The sequence below is a fragment of the Pleurodeles waltl genome, chromosome 11 (assembly GCF_031143425.1).
Source record: "Pleurodeles waltl isolate 20211129_DDA chromosome 11, aPleWal1.hap1.20221129, whole genome shotgun sequence".
Classification (NCBI taxonomy): Eukaryota; Metazoa; Chordata; class Amphibia; order Caudata; family Salamandridae; genus Pleurodeles; species Pleurodeles waltl.
This window is the reverse complement of record NC_090450.1, coordinates 3,152,346-3,169,344: the sequence shown is the minus strand read 5'-3', so window position 1 is coordinate 3,169,344 and position 16,999 is coordinate 3,152,346. Positions and strand designations below refer to the sequence as shown.

At 42.0% G+C, this 16,999-nt stretch overlaps 1 protein-coding gene across 2 annotated transcripts in view; it reads right to left on the bottom strand.

The window, feature by feature from the left end:
• LOC138265204 (probable cation-transporting ATPase 13A4) overlaps positions 1 to 16,999 on the bottom strand; it is a 229,913-nt gene that overhangs the window by 90,755 nt on the left and 122,159 nt on the right. For both annotated transcript variants that reach the window (XM_069212751.1, XM_069212752.1), the window contains exon 17: positions 13,171 to 13,285. In XM_069212751.1, the coding sequence (XP_069068852.1) occupies positions 13,171 to 13,285 (115 nt within the window). The remainder of the gene's footprint in view (positions 1 to 13,170; positions 13,286 to 16,999) is intronic.

Sequence of the window (16,999 nt, the reverse complement as noted above, 5' to 3'; positions counted from 1 at the left end):
AACACAATTTTCTTTTGTGCGGAATTCTGACTTATTAATAGGCAGAAATGGATAGAGGCTCCATCAACTAGGTTTCCTGAAGGCACAGTATATCAGAGTTGTTTAGAAACTCCCTGGCGGTAGGACTTGCAATGAGGGAAGACATGCCCACCACGTTCCAGCTTAATAGCTTGATAATGCTTCTTATAGTTTTAAAATATGATCCTTCATGGCAAAAGATGCTGTCTTCTCTTGCTAGTTTTAGGCAATGAGGCAATACCCTCTAACCCTATTGACCAGGGTAATAAATGAAAGTGAAAATATGGTCAAAGCAAGGGGGAAGTACTCCTAGACTTCTACGGTGATATATTGATTAAATGATTATAAATATCCAAACTACAATAAATGTAGCATAAATAAAGTTTTATTGCTTTTTGTTTCTTTTTACATTTTCATCACAAAAGAAGATTATACTTATGTTGGTAGGTGCTCCTAAATCGAAAAGCACAGTGAAAGTGAATATTGTGAAAAGAAGTGAAGGTGATATATACAATATATACAGAAGGTGGTTTAAGAACAATATGGACTTCAGATGGCTCCGTCAATCCAGGAAGCCCTGAAGTCACATAGAATTTCTTGATAGTTTTAATCCACATTCAAAGTCATGTTGACGTTTCAACTCTATATGTTGACATAAATCAATGGTGGTTCATCATCAGGACTGGGGATAATATCTGGTCGGTAGCACCTAGGGAATCTGGTTAGGGATAAGGATCTTCTAGGTCAAGGGCGTCTTCATGATCAGTAATCTTGGTCTAAGGATGTCAATCAAGGTAATGCAATGTTCTGTAGCTGTGGTTTAGTCACAAACACAGCTGTGCAAAAATGAGGCTGAGGGCTCACAGAATGTAAAGACTGTGCCATATTATGTAAGTGTAGTTCAGTCACAGACTCAGTTGCACATAAATGAAGGCTGAAGGCTCACGGTAAACGTGCGGTCAACCCGGCGACACGGATGCCCTAAATCTACGAAAATAAATACCGTGCGGTCAACCACTTAGCTTCCCGGCGACACAGATGCCCTAAATCTACGAAAATAAAATAGTGGGCTTTCTATTTATAATCCCGACTGCACGAGTAATACATGCGGTCAACCACTTAGTTTACCGGCGACACGGATGCCCTAAATCTACGAAAGTAAATACAGTGAGCCTTCATTTATGTGTGGCTGAGCCTGTGACTGAACTTGCTAGTCAAGGCTGCTGGAATCCAATCCAAATTCCACTGACCCCGGTCACTATGTTCTATTAGCACATTTGCACATTGTGAGCCACCCTTAATTCTTTTGTCCACCATCAGAGGGCTTATCACAGGTGTTTCTTCTGAAGGTGCTGGTCAGATTTATCTGGGTGGATAATTGTTTGTCCATTGATAAGACCAAGGGTATTTTTCTTCTGCGGGTTTACTGATTGATATGCCCCAGTTTTTCAATAGATCACAATTTTCAAGAATCCGTTTAACAATACTCTGGTCAGACCATGTTGTCAATGTAGATTCTCTGAGGCTAATCCAGGTGTACACATTAAAATTTACTGAAATCAGATGCTCTGAGGTAAGATCAGAAAGCGATGGAATGTTATGCAACAGAAAATGGATGTTGGACCTGTTCACGATATCCAAAGGGCCCCGTGTTGCATATAGCAGGATAAGAATTAAAGCATGCATTTCGATTTTCCTCAGGGGATATGTGTTGTCAAGGCTACCTTGTGGGCTTAATTTTCCATAGTGTGCCTGTGTAGGATCAAGTCCATGTGTGCACAGGTGTTCCATGTTGTCTGTAGGATCTGGTCGCCAATTAACTGAGGGCCTTGATCTTGCATGTAAATCATGCCCTGGGTCCCAGTCTTGCCTGTAATCCACCAACTTAAACTCCCTGGGGAGGATTACCTCCTGCAAGATTCCATGTTCCTGTTGACCATGATATGACAAGTCGGTGAAGACCTGACAGGAATCACCTCCTGTGTGCCCCGATTTTGACTGTCCTGCCACGTCAACTCAGTTGCATCCTCTTGCTTCAACTCACTCCTACTTCTCCAGAAGATCTACAAATGGATCCCAAAGCACTGCTGCAAAACCATAACCCATGCCCTGATTACCAGCAGACTCGACTATGGCAACGCCTTCTAAGCCAGTACCACCCAGAAGAACCTGAAGAAGCTACAGCACATCTAAAACACCTCTGCCAGATTCATCCTGGGCATTCTCCGCAGCAAACATATCTCCAATCACTAAAGAGACCTCCACTGGCTTCTTATTGAGAAAAAAATTAACTTCAAGCTCATGGTCCACGCTGACAAGGTCCTACATGTCCTAGGACCCACCTACCTCAACCAGCGCATTGCCTTCTACTCCCCCACCAGACCTCTCCACTTTGCTCAACAAGCACTAGCCACAGTACCCCTGCACACGGAAGTCCTCCGCTCCCGGAAGATCCTTTGACTGTGCGACTCTTTATTCTACAAGGGCCAGCTCCTTATACCCTATGCTAAATTGGGTAATAGTGGAATTCATGTTCTTTCCTTCATTGTGAAACATCACCGGTAGCACATCACCGCTGCACCTTCTCTGGGCAGGCAGTGCTGCACTATTTTTGTGGGTACTTCACTGATGTGCACCCGAGCTGATAGCTGCCTGTACAGATGCCTCCACACCTCCCAACTGTAGTACTGGTGACATCCTCATTAGTGAGAGACACTCAATTTGCCTCCTGCGGCCTTTAGCACTGGGGTGTCCTGCCTGAGCATACTTAGTTGTCTAGGGATTATGTGCTGAAGACAATGGTAGCTGGATGTCATGTCTGCTTTCCTCATTGCTATCTTCTCGGGATTTTGTGCCATCTGAGCCGCCTGCCCTACTAATGCTTCAGCCACAGCAATCAATTGAGGGAGAGGACCGGATACAGAATGCAGGGAAGTTTTCAGATGGAAAATTGGGTAGCTCTCAAACCACCCTGAGTTATCACTCGGAACATGGAGCCCCTGTTTGTTGGACTAGTACGTCCTGGCACTTACATTTTGTCTGTTACAACGCAGTCTGTTCTTTCTTTTGATATTTTGAGTGATTTCTCTAGTATTTTGTTCTGGCTTCTCATTACCTGCCCATCAGGCAAAGAGTTGGAGGCTTCTGTCAACAGCCCAATTATACAATCTTGTGTGACGACCTCTTCTAGGAGAATCGTCGACCTTAATTGATCTTTAGTTTGAGGCGAGATGCTTAATGCCATACTCATTCCCTCTTCACTGGTGTCTTTTAAAGTGACAGTTCTACCATTTTCTATTGTTTCTGTGACTGTTGATTCCCCTAACTTCTGGTGGACCATCTGGAAGCACTATTTCCTGCTCATTTCTTGGGTGATTTTACAGCAACTAATGAGTGTGGCTAGTACATCAGGCAAATTAGTTAGTTTATCTATTACTGCGTCATTTGCAAGTCTGGCTGCTGTGCTTCCTTCATTCCATCTGTTCACCCAATTTTCTTATTTTTTAATTAACGGAGTTAGTTTCCTGTCAATCATGAGCATACCTTGTGCCAACATGTGCATTAGTTCCAGGTGAATCTCTAATTTGTGCAACTCCCAGGTGAGAGCTTTAACTGCAGCTCAGAGGGAAGCGTTTATGGTGTTTCTAATGCAGTTTAGGTTATCCCCTCCAGCCGCCGCCCTACAAGGTGAATGTTCCCCCTGTATTATTGCTAAACTTGAAAACTTTAGATATGTATCATTTTCTAGACACTCTGTACTTGTGAACAGTAAGAAGCATTTGTGATTCAGCATCACAGGTCCCGATTTACAGAATTAGGATGAGTGCATGTTTAGAATTGTAAAGTGCATTTATGATGGTGGAAAATGTGTGAGTCTGGAGTGTTGCTGCCATCACTTATTCATATTTACGGGCAGAAGAAGGGAGTCTTCAAGAGTGTGTCTTGCAAAAGACAAGGAAAACCCTAAAACCCGGGGATTGGATGTATTCACAAACTATTTACCTAGCCATTCCAACCCAGGAAGCCATTGCAAATTTGGTTTCAACAAGGTTGGTAAAGCTGTATTACAAAGGTAGAAACATATGGGAAACACCCCAATATTCGTTTGGCGGGGACATTGGGCTGGGGTTTCTGCAAGTATTGATAACAAGTTCAAGAGACAAAGAGAAAGTGGAAAATGTATGTGAGTAAATATTGGCCAGTAGAAGTATTTTTTAGAAGTCTAGGGCAGTATATATTACCACAAACCCAAAGAAGTTTGCAATTTATTACAGGTGAAGGAGGAAGCCGATGGGAGCAGTGTTAGGGGTTTCACATGCAAGGATTTTTTAATCTGGCCTCCTACCTCTCTAAACCAAAGTGTAAACACATGTAATATAAACATGTGATGTCAATTGTTACCCACACCAGATGTACACAATCTTGAATCTGGTTTTATCTCCCATTGAGCTGAAGATCTTAACAGCACCACAGCTACCTTTGCAGCAAAGCATATATTCTGGTACAGGTACATGCATGAGGTGGGGTAGGGTGGGCTGTTGATATGTTATGATATGGGTGAGGTAATTTTTCAGTAATGTTATGGTTTATGTTATGTTATTGGTGGGGGGATTTTTTAGTTACCACATGTTACTCACCCCACTCGTAATGCCCTGTCATTTGTCACTTGGGCTGCAGTAAAACCAATTTACCCTGAAGACATTAATATTACAATTACAATTGCAATTATAAGTTGTGATGTTATAATGTTATTAGTATTTGTTGTATTATTATTAACAATAGTAATATTCATTGCATTATTATTTGTAGCAATATGTGTAGGATTATTATAATAATTATTATAGTAGTATTAGTATTCTTTGTACAATTATTATTGTAGTATTCATATTTGTTGCATTTTGTTTTTATTATTTGTGTTGTTATTATTATTAGTAGTAGTAGAAAACTCACTAATAGTAGTAGTAACACCTTGTGGGTGTAGTACAAGATTTGGTATTAATAGTATATTTTTCATTATTGTTAGTAACAGTTGTAGTAGCAGCAGTATTTACATTACTATTATTATGTTACCATTAGTAGTAGTAGTACTAGCAGTAGAAGTAGCAGCATTTGTATTACTTTTAGTATTACTGATAATAATTATAATAGTATTTGAAGTAGTAGTAATAGATTTGGTACCGCTAGTACTTTTTATTATTGTTAGAAGTAGTAGTGGCAGCAACATTTGTATTAGTAGTAGTAGTAAAGTGATGGTAGTAGCAGTATCAGAAATATTATGCGGCAATTAATAATACTAGAAGTAGTACTAGAAGTGTTATTATCAGTAATAATGTTAGTAGTAGTGTAGACGTAGTAGTAATAGTAGTAGATATTAGTACTAGTACTAGTAGTAGAATTAGTGTTGATTGTACAATTAGTATTGTTAGTAGTAGTAGCAGTGGTCATAGTATTTGTTTATTTTATTAGCAGTAGTAGCAGCAACAGCATTTGTATTATTATTAGTAGCAGTTGTAGAAGTATTAGTAGTACTAATAGTAGATATTTAGTACTAGTAGTAGAATTATTGTTAATTATACAGTTATTAATATTGTTAGTAGTAGTAGCAGTGGTCGTAGTATGTGTTTATTTTACTAGTAGTAGTAGCAGCAACAACATTTGTATTATTATTATTAGTAGTAGCAGAAGTAGTAGTAGTAGTGATAGTAGTAGACATTTAGTAATAGTAGTAGAATTAGTGTTGATTGTACAGTTATTAATATTGTTAGTAGTAGTAGCAGTGGACATAGTATTTGTTTATTTTAGTAGTAGTAGTAGTAGCAGCAACAGCTTTTGTATTATTATCATTAGTAGTAGTAGAAGTAGTAGTAGTGGTAATAGTAGTAGATATTTAGTACTAGTGGTAGAACTAGTGTTGATTGTACAGTTATTAGTATTGTTAGTAGTAGTAGCAGTGGTCGTACTATTTGTTTACTTTATTAGTAGTAGGAGCAGCAAAGCATTTGTATTATTATTATTAGTAGTAGAAGTAGTAGTAGTTGTAATAGTAGTAGATATTAATTACTACTAGTAGAATTAGTGTTGATTGTACAGTTATAATATTTGGTAGTAGTAGTAACTGCATTTGCATTACTATTGTTACTGATACTATAATTAGTAAAAGTAGTAGTAGTACATTTGGTATTGATGGTATATATTGATTAGTAGTAGTAGCAGTGGTAGTTGTTACATTCTTAATAGTAGTACAGCATTTGTATTAGTAATACTGATACTGATAATATTAGTATAATTAGTGGATTTGGGCCCTCATTATGTTCATGGCGGTTCAGACCGCCATGCCGGCGACGGCAGAAAAGACCGCCACCGGCATGGCAGTTTGAACCGCCATATAATCAACACAGGGAGGGCCGCCAAAGGCGGTCCTCCTCCACTGCCAGGCTGCCGCCGACAGACACCCTGCCGGTGTAGGGAATCATTATCCGACAGGGCGGCGCTGCTGCCCCTCGGATAATGATTCCTTCTGCCACCAGCCTTTCCCTGGTGGGTCCCCACTGCCAGAGAAAGGCTAGTGGAAGGGGTGCTCCGGGCCCCCCCTGGGGGCCCCTGCACTGCCCATGCACTTGGCATGGGCAGAGCAGGGGCACCTGTGCAGTGCCCCTTCGCGCAGGTCACTGCCCGATTTACGGGCAGTGATCTGCACGATGGGTGCAGCTGCACCCGCTGCACAGAGGCATTGGCGGAGGCTCCATGTGGAGCCACTGGCAATGTCCCGGCCATGCATTCTGCAGTGCCGGCAGGCGTGCCGGCCAAGCAGAATGCTCATTTTGCGGCCGTCGGAGTCCCAGGGGGGCTGGCGGTCAGTGAAATTACTGCCAGCATGAACACGGCAGTAAACACCGCCATGTTCATAATGACCCCCTTGGTACTGATAGCATATTTTTAATATTGTTAGTAATAGCAGCAGCAGTAGTAAATGTAGTGTTAGTAATATGCATTTATTGATTGCACTTTGGTCACTTTGGAGCACTGTTCTAATCTAAGAGTCTCTATCATCGGAAGAGTGTGACGCTAGAGTAGGAACAGCGAATGCGTCTCACCCTTGCGTTAAAGTTGTCAGTCACAGTCCCATTGCTTTCTGGTTCCAATACGCTCAAACCAGAGCAGTTCTCACTTGTTGTATTAACTGGTACACTCACCCAGTCCCTTTGTATTCACATGTTTGCTACTTAGAGTCACAATTGTTGTGGGGTTTGAGATTCCCACTAGAGCCATTTTCACATTTTTGAAGTACACATGCCCAAATAAAGAGGTGAAATAGGCAGGGATTGCTACTCGATAGCTGTTTATAAACAATGATTGACTGAAACATGCAATAACTGACTTCCATAACTGTGCTGTGCCCACAATGGTGCCTGTAGAATCAACATGTAATCATATCATATTAGGGTTGTGCTATGGAGTACGATGCCCCAGTCTGCAGCAGGAATAGAATACCCAGCTGTAATGATAACAAAGTCACTGCGGTGTACCTAAGCATTCAGTTTAAACTCCCCATAAAATGGACTCCCAATGAACCTCACATTAGAAATCCAAATCCAATATCACCTAATCAAAAAGTGTTCACAAACAATGAGCACAAAACATCCATACAATGTGCCCAAGTCATATCATAGCTAATGCCTTATTTTGCAAGTCAAGCAATGCCAACACTGATGCTCTGTCAGGGGGAATTTTTGGTAACTACAGTGATGGTGTGCCAGGAGCTCAAGTGGCATTGTCAGGTGTTGTGCCACAGAGGAGATTATAAATATTTGGGCCTGACCATCGAGGATGATGTCCCATTCTGTAATGATAAAGAGGTGGGTCACACAGCCATGATGGCAGACTGCCATGGTACGTGCTTATGCTCAGTGCTAGAAGAGCAACTCTGTGGTTGAGGCTCTGCCAAAAAAAGAGAGCGCTTGCCAACACAATTAAAGCTCTAGGTTCAGGGTTGACAATGCACACGCTGTGCCAGGAAGTTAACTCATTTTGAGTCAGTGCCAGGGGGAAGCTCTGTTATAAAGAATCTCTGCCAAGTGGAGATGTTTTAACTTTAGCTATGCCAGGAGATGTGAAGGCAATGGTGCTGCCTTGCAATGCCAACACTACTGTTGTTACAGTAAATTGAATGCCACCCCCCTCAATGTTTGCCTTCTTTAACTGAACTTGTGTAGTTGGCTATGGGACTCTGCACACTTTACTCCTGCGAACCAAAGGCAAAGCGCTTCTGCCCTACCTTTCAAACATGGTAGAATTGACTAACACCCACTGTGCGCATTTCATTTACTTGTGATCCCTAGTATGTTGTACTACATGTACACAGGGCCTATAACGTAAATGTCACTCATGGGCCTGTATCACTCATTGTGCCATCCACTAAAGTAGCCATTTAAAACAGGTCGCAGGAAAGCCACTCTTATTTTATTTATAAACACTTGCTCTATTTTTCGAAATTGGTGTGGATTTTTTGGGGGGTAAGGGCGTGTCACTTTATTACTGTTTGTGTGCTACATAAATACTTTACACATTACCTTTAGGTTAAGCCTGACTGCTTTGTGCTAAGCTACCCAGGGTTAAGCACAGGTTTATTTACTGATGTATCAGGTTCACTCTGACAAGGACTGTGATAGGTATTTGAAGTAGATGCTCTCCCCCCTCAACTAATGCTTCAATTTCCTCTGGGTGCCTACAACATGCCCCTTCCAATTAGCCACTTTGTGTCAATCTCTAAATCCATTTTAGGAGCACCAAACAAGTTGTTCATTCATAAAACTGGTTTAGTAAATTGTAAAAAGCATCTAATCGGAGCTTTGTTCATTATGTCACCAGGCACATTTGCACATTTGCTCTTGAGCTCAGCCACCAACCATCACCCCTACTTGAATCCTGATTGGGGTGAACTGAGGATTGTCTTGAAATAGTTAATTTCAGTGATGATCCTGGAGCCTGATTTTTTTTGCACTAAAAAGATACCTTATAAAATTGTACCCTGTGCGTCTTTCAGTGAAACAAAATGTGCATTAGTTCTCTTAGAAAGTCGGCTCAGCTTTTAATGAGCATGGCTGCATTTTCTATATGTTTTGTGCATATTGAGTTCTAGTTATAGGGATGTTTACGTGCTAGTATTCTTTGTTTACTTATTCTGTTGAATTTTCATGCAGATGGTTCAGTAAATGACCTTGGTAGCTAACAGAAGTAGCCAAAAAAAACACACTGATGTGTGTGGGTGTGTCACAGGTGCCGGGAATTATGATTGGGAGCAATGTGGGGCTTGGATTGCAGTAACTCGGGTGAACCAGGTGTGAGTCTGCAGGGCTGGGGTCATTCTTGAATTAGTTCTCTATTCATTTAGCTTTATGACCAGGTTTGAGTCTGCAGGGCTCAGGCCATTTTTGGATTAGTCGTCTATTCATCTAGCTTTGTGACCAGATTTGAGTCTACAGGACTATGGCCATTATTGAATTAGTTTCATCTAGCTTTGTGACCACGTTTGAGTCTGCAGGGCTAGGACCATTCTTGAATTAGTTTCATCTATCTTTGTGACCATGTTTGAGTCTGCAGGGCTAGGACCATTCTTGAATTAGTTGTATCTAGCTTTGTGACCAGGTTTGAGTCTGCAGGGCTATGGCCATTCTTGAATTAGTCCTCTAGTCATCTAGCTTTGTGACCACGTTTGAGTTTGCAGGGCTATGGCCATTCTTGTATTAGTTCTCTATTCATCTAGCTTTGTGACCACGTTTGAGTCTGCAGGGCTAGGACCATTCTTGAATTAGTTTTCTCTAGCTTTGTGACCAGGTTTGAGTCTGCAGGGCTATGGCCATTCTTGAATTAGTCCTCTAGTCATCTAGCTTTGTGACCACGTTTGAGTCTGCAGGGCTATGGCCATTCTTGAATTAGTTTCATCTAGCTTTGTGACCAGGTTTGAGTCTGCAGGGCTATAGCCATTCTTGAATTAGTTTCATCTAGCTTTGTGACCAGGTTTGAGTCTGCAGGGCTATGGCCATTCTTGAATTAGTTTCATCTAGCTTTGTGACCAGGTTTGAGTCTGCAGGTCTATGGCCATTCTTGAATTAGTTTCATCTAGCTTTGTGACAATGTTTGAGTCTGCAGGGCTGGGGTCATTCTTGAATTAGTCCTCTAGTCATCTAGCTTTGTGACCATGTTTGAGTCTGCAGGGCTATGGCCATTCTTGAATTAGTTTCATCTAGCTTTGTGACCAGGATTGAGTCTGCAGGGCTATGGCCATTCTTGAATTAGTTTTATCTAGCTGTGTGGCCAGGTTTGAGTCTGCAGGGCTAGGGCCATTCCTCATTGTGACCACGTTTGATTCTGCTATTCTAGGGACATTCTTGAATTCGTCGTCTATTCATCTAGCTTTGTGACCAGGTTTGAGTCTGCAGAGCTAGTGCCATTCTTGAATTAGTTTCATCTGGCTTTGTGACCAGGTTTGAGTCTGCAGTGCTGGGGCCATTTTTGAATTAGTCCTCTAGTCATCTAGCTTTGTGACCAGGTTTGAGTCTGGAGGGCTGGGGCCATTCTTGAATTAGTCCTCTAGTCATCTAGCTTTGTGGCCATGTTTGAGTCTGCAGGGCTAGGGCCATTCTTGAATATGTTCTCTATTCATCTAGCTTTGTAACCACATTCAAGGCAGCAGGGCTAGGGCCATAATTGAATTAGTTTCATCTCAGCTTTGTGACCAGGTTTGAGTCTGCAGGGCTGGGGCCATTATTGAATTAGTCCTCTAGTCATCTAGCTTTGTGACCATGTTTGAGTCTGCAGGGCTAGGGCCATTCTTGAATTAGTTTAATCTCAGCTTTTTGACCAGGTTTGAGTCTGCAGGGCTGGGTCCATTCTTGAATTAGTCCTCTAGTCATCTAGCTTTGTGACCAGGTTTGAGTCTGGAGGGCTGGGCCATTCTTGAATTAGTCCTCTAGTCATCTAGCTTTGTGACCATGTTTGAGTCGGCAGGGCTGGGGCCATTCTTGAATAAGTTCTCAATTCATCTAGCTTTGTGACAACATTTGAGTCTGCAGGGCTAGGGCCATTCTTGAATTAGTCCTGTATTCGTCTAGCTTTCTGATCCTACTGAGCCCTCACTAGAGTGGCAAAAAACCTGCCAAAACACAGGTGTTTGGGGGAACACATGTAAAATAATGGGCAGAGCATGATTAGCCACCACTCTGAACCCTAGGCCTCAACAAGAACCCCGCTGTAGTACTACAACGGTATACTACCCAGACTCCTGATCCTTGAAGATGTTGGGCCTGGTATTGCTTTACTTGAGTACGTGACCCCCCCATGCTATAAGTTCTTGTGTGACCCACTCTAGCTCTATGTGCTTGTGTGATGCCCTCATGCTCTATGTGCTTGTGTGATGCCCTCGTGCTCTACGTGCTTGCATGACCCACTCACGCTTTATGCACTTGTGTGGCCCACTCAGCCTCTATGCTCTTATGTGACCCACTCATGCTCTTTTCGCTTGTGTGACCCACTCATTCTCAATACACTTTTGTGAATCTCTCATGCTCTAGGCGCTTGTGTGACTCCCTCATGCTCTATGCACTTGTGTGGCCCACTCATGCTCTATTGACTTGTTTGACCCATACATGCTCTAGGCACTTGTTTGATCCACTCATGCTCTATGCAGTTGTGTGGTCCACTCATGCTCTATGTGTTTGTGTGACTCACACATAATCTGTCTACTTGTGTGACCCACTCATGCTCTATGTGCTTGTATGACTCACACATGCTGATCCACTCATGCTCTATGAACTTGTGGGACCTACACATGCTCTATGCACTTGTGTGACCCACTTGTGCTTTATGTGTTTGTATGACTCACTCATGATCTTTGCTATTGTATGTCCCAATAATGCTCTATTTGCTTTTCTCCCACTCACACACTATGCACTTGTCTGACGCATTCCCGCTTTATGTGCCTGTGTGGTCCACTCATGTTCTATGTGACTGTGAGTCCCACTAATGCTCTTTGCACATGTGTGGATCCCTCATGCTCTATGCACCTGTGTGACCTCATAAACTCTATGGCCTGCATGTGACCCACTCAGAATGTATGTGGTTGTGTGACTGACTCATGCTCTATGCACTATGCACTTGTGTGACCCACTCACACTCTAGGCACATGTGTCACCTAGTCATGCTGTATGTGTTTGTGTGGCCCACTGAAGCTGTATGTAGTTATTTGACCCAATCATGGTCTATGCATTTGTGAATTACTCACACTTGTCTAAACCACCCACGCTCTATATGCCTGTGTGACCCACTCATGATCTATTGACTTGTGTGACCCATCCATGCTGTATGCGTTTGTGTGACCCACTCATGCCCTAGGCTCTTATGTGACCCACTCACATTCTATGCACTTATGTGGCAAACTCACATTCTATGTGCTTGTGTGGCCCACTCATGCTCTACCGCTTGTGTGACTCTCACACGCCCTTTGCAGTTGTTTAAAACACTCACATTCCATGTGCTTGTGTGACCCACTTATGTTCTATGCTCTTCTGTGAACCACCTCTGCACTGAGAAGTCTGTGTTGTACTTGGGGCTAACTTGAGTTCTACAGATTCACATAGCATGCATACATGTATGCCTGGTCGACTGATTTACATTATGATGGGACATTTCACACAAAAATAACCAAATAAACCCACTAAACATTAGAGTTTCAAAATTTTAAAAAGTGCATCTTAAAACAATTATATTTGCTCACCCATTTCTTTTGGATATGTTCGTTTTGATTTCCAGAAATAATTTGTGTAAAATTAATTTGCAGGTTTTTCCCTTCAGGAATGAAGCAGTGAATCATCCCCTTTTGGGGAGTAAAGTAGATTTCCAGATAAAATCTGGGTGTTTCTCCAAAAGTGTGTTTGTTGAGTTGGTGTAGGGTTTGGTGGAAACGATTTGACATTACTTCTCTAAATAAAACTGGGTTCTTCCTTGTTGTTATCAAACTGTGGCACCAGCCATCACTATCCACTGGGCATAGGTTCCACCTGGATTAGACCAACCATCATTTCAAAGCACTGGGATACACAGGAGTTCTGCAGGTGAAGCAGGACCTGAGGGCACCACAGACAGGTGATGGCTTACCTTGGAAAGCTCCATGGACCGTCACACTTTGTGTCAATTTCTTTGAAGGCCAGTCCAATGACTCGGAACCCTTGCAAGGTGAAATGCTCAAGCTGTGTTGCAAAGTTGGCAGGAACTAAATAAAAAATGGATGAAGTGTTAGTGTGAGATTTGTGGAAAGGACTAGATTATAAACTGCAATATTAGCAAACAGTATGTAACGTATGCAGAGAAAGGGCAGATGGATATGAAGGTTATAATATGACTATTAGGATTTAAAAGATCTTGTGAGAAGATATTCCTTCTTTATAAAGCCACATAGGTGGCCGGATGACAGCAACATGTTGTGCACTGTGTTATAAAATGTGCATAAAGTTAAATTGGGCAGTGTTGACAGAACCATCTTCAACTCCCACACAATGAAAGTTGATTTGTGGTGGTGGTAATATGTGGCTGTAATATGTCTGCAAATTCAAGCAGACATTTTGCAGTAGGGGTACAACAAACACTACAACATATCACGACATCACACTATTAAAAAACATAATAACACAGAAGCAGAACAATAAATAAACAAATTGTTGAAAATTACATTGTTGAGAACAGCACTTACTGTTCAAAATGTGCTCATAATTTATCAAGGAATATCCCATCTGCAGACAAGGTGTTTCTATGGAAGGAAAGACTAAGAGCCTGGTTTTGGGTTTGGCGGATGGGGTTGCTCGGTCACAAACGTGATGGATATCCCGTCCACCGTATTACGATGCCATTCTAGCCGATGGAAATTGTAATACAGTGAATGGGATATCCTTCACGTTTATGACCCATCCGGCAAACTGTAGATCAAGCCCCATATTCTTAGCTTGTTCGACACCATATTTGGCAGTATATGGGTAACACATTGAGAATATGATTAACTAAAGCACACTCGATCCACAGTAGTTTTTCTTTCATTTAAAAGCACACACACTATAAAATACACCTTTCTGTATAACAATTGCCCTGAATAACCATAACATAATGCCTTTATAACATATGGGATTCTGAAATCCACGTATAAACACAAGTCACTATTTCTTTTTAAAGTAGGTGACTTGTGACACACCGAGGTGCTGGCTATAAAGACAACTTGACTAGTATACAGTATGACAGTCGAGTTCTGAAGTCACAATGCCTGCTGCCAGAGCCAGTAGCCAAGGTGAAAGGCAGGTCAGGGAGTATAATTGAAGCAGCTGTTTAAAGCAACAAACACGTAACATTTATTTTTCTGCTCTAATTTCTGGCTCACAGTGGCAAGCAGAATGAACATGTGTACTTCTGCACTACTTAGATGGAGGAAAACTAGAATCTTTCTTCATGCTTCTACACATTCTGAGCTACTTTAGCTTTAAAAAAACTAAACAAAAAAACCTGACTTGTATGAAACTATTTCTAATATCTAAACAAACAGATAAACAACATGCAGCACGCTTGTAGGTAACGCACTAGCACAGGCATGCAACTCCACCAAGGCCCCTGCTGCATAGAGAGCCTCAGAGGCTGGACTAGCCCCAGTAAGATAAACCCAAATAGGCGTTGCACCACCAGACAAGCAAACCATTGGATACAGTAAGAAGAGAGTCCAGTACTCCAGTAGTAAAGATGAAATAAATCTTCCTTTTAATTCTTTTCAAGTCCAATATTTGGTATTCGCACAGTTCTGTAAATGCAGCATATGGTACAGAAAATAGACAGCCAATGCGTTTCGTCCACCAAAGGGGCTTCTTCAGGGCACAATTGTATCCAGTTAGTCACAATAATCGCAAATGCAGCAAGAAATAAAATGCCGAAATCTGGCAGGTGTGTAATTCGGGCTAAATTCGTAGTAAGTAATGCTGTCAGAGCGACCGTTGTAGTAATTGCGGGTCCACCGGAAGTGAAACGCCGGTCCCAATGAGTGAAGGACCTTTTCGATTATTGTGACCGACTGGATACCATTGTGCTCTGAAGAAGCCCCTTTGGTGGGCGAAACGCGTTGGCTGTCTATTTTCTGTACCATATGCCGCATTTACAGAACTGTGCGAATACCAAATATTGGACTTGAAAAGAATTAAAAGGAAGATGTATTTAATCTTTACTTCTGGAGTACTGGATTGTCTTCTTACTGCATCCAATGGTTTTCTTGTCTGGTGGTGCACCGCCTATTTGGGTTTCTAATATCTGTTTGAAACAAATATCTGACAGGTTTTTGATGGGTTTCATTTTACAGCATAAGCTTTATTTGTATTCTTCATGTTTTCAAACAAGCTCGCTCTGTCATATGAAAGAGCTACACAGCTGGGTTTTAAATAGTTTGTGGGAAATGTGATGGTGTGACAATGTATTGTATGAAATAAAGTACCCTCTGCTGTACACGGTAATAATATTGCAAGTCACCTCGGAATTTGTTACTCTCTTATAGGTCAGACGCATGAGTGACAGTAATGATCAACGTGCACATCTAAAAACAAGTACAGCACAGCCCGTTGAAAATTCATAAACAATGAGAATAGGGTCCACAAGCAGTGGTGTAACAAGACTTGAGGGCCCCCTAAAACATACGTAGAGGCTCCCCACACTCCAAACCAAGTCCCAAGCTCCAAGACCAGGGGCCTGCTGCCTGTTCATAGTGCCGGGGGGCATGTGAAGGTCAGGGCCCCCTGCACTGCAGGTGGCTATGGGGGCTATTGTTATGCCACAGTTTGCCACTAAAGTCAACGTTTCAAACCCTTAAGTAATGACCGGATCATCATCAGGAGGCTTGACATGACCAACCCCAAGTAAGAGATGGAGATGTAGGTCTCCTTAGAAATTGTGACTGAGGATCTGGGCATTGGAACAAGGAGTCTTTAAAGTTTACACCTTAATGGTGAATTCCCCAACTGAAAAACCATATGATGATCCCATAAACCAATTAAAAATACTAAATATGAAGGAGGCAACCTCCTAGGGGCTGCTTTTACTGGGCCAAAATTCAGGCTGCGTGAGGCACAGTAGAGATTGCACCCATGCAAGGCTAAAGTTGTAGCTCATTGAGCAATGTCATCACGAGCATCACATCTGCTTCATCCTCGCAACTTTAATTGGCAAATAGGGTCATCCAACAGTTTTCACCTGGAGAAGTCACCACTAACTTTAAGGTGATGGCGAGGATGGACCACGGAGAATGGGAGCAATAGGGAATGATGCTGGCTGTGGGTGGCTTTTGTCTTAGATATTTGGTTGCCCTGCGACCCCAAGATGGCCACTCTAATGTCTCACAAGGCTGCAGCTTTTGATGCTCATATTCCGAGATTTTGTGGCATCCATCTTGCGGGCAGGCTGTTCGAATGTTAAAGAGAAAACGTAGCAGGTGCCATCTTAGGTTCAGGCTTCCTCTGATGACAAACTGAATTAAAAATGCCCAGTGCAAATGATTGCTTTCTATAAGCAATATATGTATACCGTAAGTGATTAAATGTGCTCAAAAGTGGGGTGACTGATCGCACTCTACAGATGTGAAATTATTCATCATACTTAAGTAAAAGAGGGACTTCCTAGGGTTCCAAAGATGCACAAACTGCCAATGGCACAGGGTTTGGGATGGCACTTATCCAAGAGGTTCCACAAGCCCTGGCAGACAGGTGCTATGCCCGCACACTGCAAACCCACTCAAGCAATGCAGATGGCACTGTCTTTTTCAATGAAATGTTTTCCTAGGTCACACTTTTAATTGTTAGGCAAGACTTCAACCTTTAATAAAGCAGCTTTCTGTCAGGACTGATGAAAAGCATTTTTATAAATTATTAGCTGGCATGATTCAATACATCATTATAGTATCAAATACATCCAA